The 4,549-nt window shown below is 49.6% G+C and overlaps 1 protein-coding gene across 2 annotated transcripts in view; it reads right to left on the bottom strand.

Annotated features, from left to right (window-relative positions):
• PPP4R4 (protein phosphatase 4 regulatory subunit 4) overlaps window positions 1-3,874 on the bottom strand; it is a 101,712-nt gene extending 97,838 nt beyond the window's left edge. Inside the window, exons 1-2 of one of the 2 annotated variants that reach the window (XM_032405859.1) lie at window positions 3,670-3,874; window positions 2,222-2,295 (exon numbers count right to left, since the gene is read on the bottom strand). In XM_032405859.1, coding sequence (XP_032261750.1) covers window positions 2,222-2,295; window positions 3,670-3,789 — 194 coding nt within the window. In that variant the 5' untranslated portion in view covers window positions 3,790-3,874. Of the gene's footprint in view, window positions 1-2,221; window positions 2,296-3,669 lie in introns of those variants that run through there. The other variant, XM_032405860.1, reaches the window with a different exon arrangement.
• Window positions 3,875-4,549: the final 675 nt, after the last annotated feature.

Here is a 4,549-nt window from a genome sequence, read left to right as displayed (position 1 = left end):
CCCCCCCCCCCCCCCCCCCCCGGGCTCTCTCAAATAAATAAATAAAATCTTAAAAAAAAAAAACAGATCTCAGTATGAGGTTCTATAGCATTGGGAAGTACAATGAAAGAAAAAAAGGAACAAAGTACATTTAAAATAAAAGGCTCAATATAAGAGAGCAGAAGAGGCTGTAACAGAGGAAAGTTTGGAACTCATCTATAAGACAATCCCATACCTTCCCCGGAATCCCAAGGAAGAAAGAACCTTTCAGGCAGTGTGCTGTTACCCCTTCAGAAGCTGGCCTAAAGGTGAAATCCCAGTTTCCCCTAGGAGGTGGTGAGATGGTAAGAATACAAAGAAGAACTCCACTAGAGAACCCATACACAACCAAACTAGTGTTCGCCTTCTGAGTCACCTTGCAAAACTCCTTCAAGGTAGATGAGCCACGAGAAACTAAAGGAGATATCAGATCTCTTTTAAAATTCTCGTCTAAGGAGAGGACCCATCTGTCTCTGAAAGGCTTTGTAAATTCCAGAACTGGAAGAAACTTGTGTTCTGTGTCTGAGAAATACACACAACTTAGATGACCCGGTTCACTAACAAACAATAAAAGCAAAATAGAAAACAAGTAAGCTGTCCTAAAAAAGAAGCCTTGTCACTGATATCTAGAATAAGGTATCTGCTGTCACAAGTAAGCAGAGCAAGACTCTCCATTTCCTAATTGTAAGCCAGAGTTTATGCAAAAGAAGAGACTTCAATAGGAGTATCCAGTAGGAACTTTTTACAAATCATTAACTGCTGTATGTTAAAAGAAACTTATCGAAACGTTCATCAATTGTCTACCTACTCCAAACAAAAGAACTCGGGGAAAAGGCAGAAGTTTACAACTACTTTTCACTGTATTGGACATGTTAATTACTAAGGAATAGAGTGCTTCAAATATAATAAAGTATCAAAAAAGATTAAACACTGAATTATTCTCTATGTAAACATCAAAAATACATTACTGTTAATCCATACATAAATAAAAGTTTTCTTTTAAATAAATAGGGAGAAATAAGGACACCATGCTACCAAAGATCACCAAAGGAGGGGAAATAACACCAACATAAGGTCTAATACCCAGAAACATTTTCAAGTGATAGAATTATTAGAATGGTCTAAATTACAAGCATGCTACAATTCTGACTAAACTAAGAACAGAAACCCAAGAGGCCATGAATAAGCTAAAAAATAACTAAGAGAATGGAAGTCATGGGGAGGGATTTTTAATTTTTTACAGGATCCTCCACTGAATAACATGGAACTAGAAGCATGACCTATAAATTAGAAAGGAGAACAAGAAACTTGTCAGCACTTGAAACTGGCAAAGCTGACCTAAGCTAAGGAAACAAGGATGATAAATATCTCAGGAGATAAATAACACTAGTTTTCAAAATCTGTTCTAAAAAACAAAAGGGAAAACTAATTTGCCAAAGGGAAAAACATGTGGCTGTAAGTTAAAGAGAAATTTTAAAACAAATATACACAAAATACCTTGGGAAAATTTCTGCTTTGGAAGTATTTTCACAGATAAGCTCATTAATGTTCACTGCATTAGCTTTTAAGAAGTTAAATCTAAAGTTTTTTTAGTTGAGAGAAATTTTATAAATATTTGCAATAATCACTTGCATTAAGCAATTCTGCAGAGCTTGCAAGATTAAACTTAAATGAGAGTAGGCTCAATTAAATTTTAAAATCTTTCAGACAAAATTACAAGGCTTACATAGCAAAAGTAATCTAAAAACAGGATATCCTGAGCAACAAATTGAGCTACTCTATTTGTGTGGAGTTTTTTCTATATAGTAAATAGCATGTAAGTTCATACTCTTATTATTAACTTAAAATTAATCACTGGACATTCTTTAAGTCTCATCCAAACTTACTGGATCTATGGGAGAACAACCAAAGCTGGAAAATAAAAAAAGAAGGAGATCCAATTCAAGTCCTTAAGCTGTTCTGTTCCTCCTCCTCCAAGAAATATTCTTTAAGTTGGTTGTCTTACTGGATTTCAATTCTCAAACATGTAAGTCCATACCAAAATCTTAACTTACAACATAATTAAATGCTATGCGTGCCAAAGTACTCCGTTCAAGCGGTTGGGTAAATCTGAACATAACCGTAACGACATTTCACAACGCGTTCATCCATGCTGTGCCACAGGGAACGAGCAACAAATTCACAGAAAGACTTCGAGCAATACCTGAGCAGATAAACAGCCCTTTCAATATCACTGAGGTCTTCATCAACTGTCAATCTTTCTATTTCTTCTGGTGTCTGTCAAGTGTAAAATACAAATTATGCACACAAACGTGGATTAGTCTTGCCCCCCAGTGACCCTCCGGGAACCCCATATAAGTAGAGACTAATGAAAAAGTTTCGCAATTAAGCAGTTACCATTGAAAACTAATCAAGAGTCTGAGGACTCCAGGTGCCGACCTCAACCACAGAGGTCTCCGTCTCGAATTGTTGGGTTGGGGTGGTGGAGTTTTTTGTTTTTTTTTTTCTTTTTTAAACTATTCTAGCTTGAAAATTACAGTGTGGCTTCATAACATTGCCGAACTCGATTTTATATGCATATATAAAATACATACGTACTTTTAAATCTCTAATACCCCAAAGCTGTTTCTCCAGCATTTTCCACCCCAGGAAATGCTACAAGGGGGATGGAGGCAAACTGCAGCCGAGAGAGAATGAAAAAGACGAAATGTGGAGTGGGGGAAGGGAAGGGAATAAACTCTAGGGCTGGAAGGAAATCAAAGATTCGCGATATTGCGGCAGGTGGGAGTGAGAAGAGCTCAACGGAGCTTTTGAGAGGACGGCTGGGGGAGGGGGTGGTCCGTAAAGTAGGTTTACTGGCAGTGAGGGTTGGAGGCTGGGACGAAGATGACTCTGCGGGGTGGGGGAGCGAACTGAAGGTTGACTCCCTCAAGGCGGGGAGTGGGGATCAGGGTCCCAGCTGGAGTCTTGGAGGGGCTGGGAAGAAAGGACGTGTGGTGACTCAGGATGGGGGCGAAGGGTCGAGAGGGCTTTGAAGATCCGTAGCGGGACGACGGTAGCCTGGGCGCTGGGTGGGAGGTGAAGGGAGGCCTGGCCGACTAGGGGGCAGAGGCACCCGAGCTTGCTCGGATAGAGGACGGGGAAAGTGGGATCCGGCGTTCCTCCGGGAGGAGGGGCGGATCTGTGTTGACTGAGGAGTGGGACGGGGTCCGGTGGGGGGGGGGGGGGGGGGCTCAGGGGGGGAAAAGGCGGCGGGGGCCTCGAGGGGCAGCTCCCGCAGATCGGAAGGAAGAGGGGCCACAGCCGTCCCGGAGGGGCGGCTTGGGGGACGACGCTGGACCATCCGTTCCTGGGGGCGGGTTGGGGAAGGCGCACGGGCCGGGCTGGGCCGGGGGGCTGGGGGAGCCCAGGGCGTCCGAGGGGTCAGTCCCTCGGGGAGGGGGGTCCGAGCTGGGAGAACCGAAGCTGTGTCGAAGCAGGGGCGCCGACAGGGGCCGGTTTAGGGTGACACGGCCACCGGACGAGGACTGAGGGTCCAGCCCGACTCCGAGAGGGTCCCGGGCCGCCTCGGGAAGAAGGGGACGGGACGGGGTCGGGGCCCGGGCCAGTCGCCAGGCTCCCTGCGGGCAGTTCCTCCTCCCCGGGGCGCACCTTGAGGCTCCGGCGGACCGGCCTCTCGATGATGGTGAGCTCCTGCAGGTCCTCCATGTAGCCGAACAGGCTGTTCTGACTGAAATCCATCGCGGCAGCGGCGGGCGGCGGCGGATGCATGGACCGCCGGGCCCCCTCGCCGCCCGGGCCGGAGCGGCCCCGGGATGCCGGACGCTCGCAGCCCCGCGGCCGCCCACCGGCAGGACTTTCTCCCGCTCTCGGCCGCGGGAGCCGGGCGGGAGGGTAGCTGGCGGCGGGAGAAGGAGCGCGGCCGCCGGGGGGCGGGGCGGGCAAGGCGAGGGGGCGGGGCGAGGCGCGCGGGCGGCCTGCGGGGGCGGGGCCAGAGGCGGGGGAGGTGCCACAAGCCCGCCTCAGCCCCGCCCCCCAGGCGCGGCGCGCACGCGAGCCGGACGCAACTGCCGCGCTGCACCGTGGCTGCCCCCTCCGCCCCTCGGCGCCCTCCTCTCCCCTTGCCCCGCCCCCGGCCGAGCGCGCCCCGCCCTGTGGCGCGTGCGCAGAACCTTCCTCCTCCTGCAGCCTGCGGAGGCGGGCTGGGGGCGGTGGCCGGAGGCGGAGAGGCTGAACCAATGGCAGGGTTAGCGAAGGACAGGGAGGTGGGCTGCTGTCGTATTTAACCTGCAGGAATAACCTTTCGATAATTCGTGTGATTGCCCACCACAGCAGGCAAGCTGTGTACGTGGAGACTACCCTAGCTCAGCTCTAGCCCTGGGGGAGGGATGCGTACCCCAAAATCAGCAATTACAGCGTGGTGTGTGCGCAGGTGATGCGGGAAAGGGTGTATTGGAATACAGTCCTGAAGGGGCTAGCATTTGGGTGGGGCTGCGGCCAGAAAAGGACTCCCGGAGGGGAAACACTTAAA

Source organism: Phoca vitulina, unplaced genomic scaffold (genome assembly GCF_004348235.1).
Source record: "Phoca vitulina isolate PV1807 unplaced genomic scaffold, GSC_HSeal_1.0 scaffold7, whole genome shotgun sequence".
Classification (NCBI taxonomy): domain Eukaryota; kingdom Metazoa; phylum Chordata; class Mammalia; order Carnivora; family Phocidae; genus Phoca; species Phoca vitulina.
The sequence above is the reverse complement of the archived record's forward strand: the minus strand, read 5'-3'. Positions and strand labels throughout refer to the sequence as shown.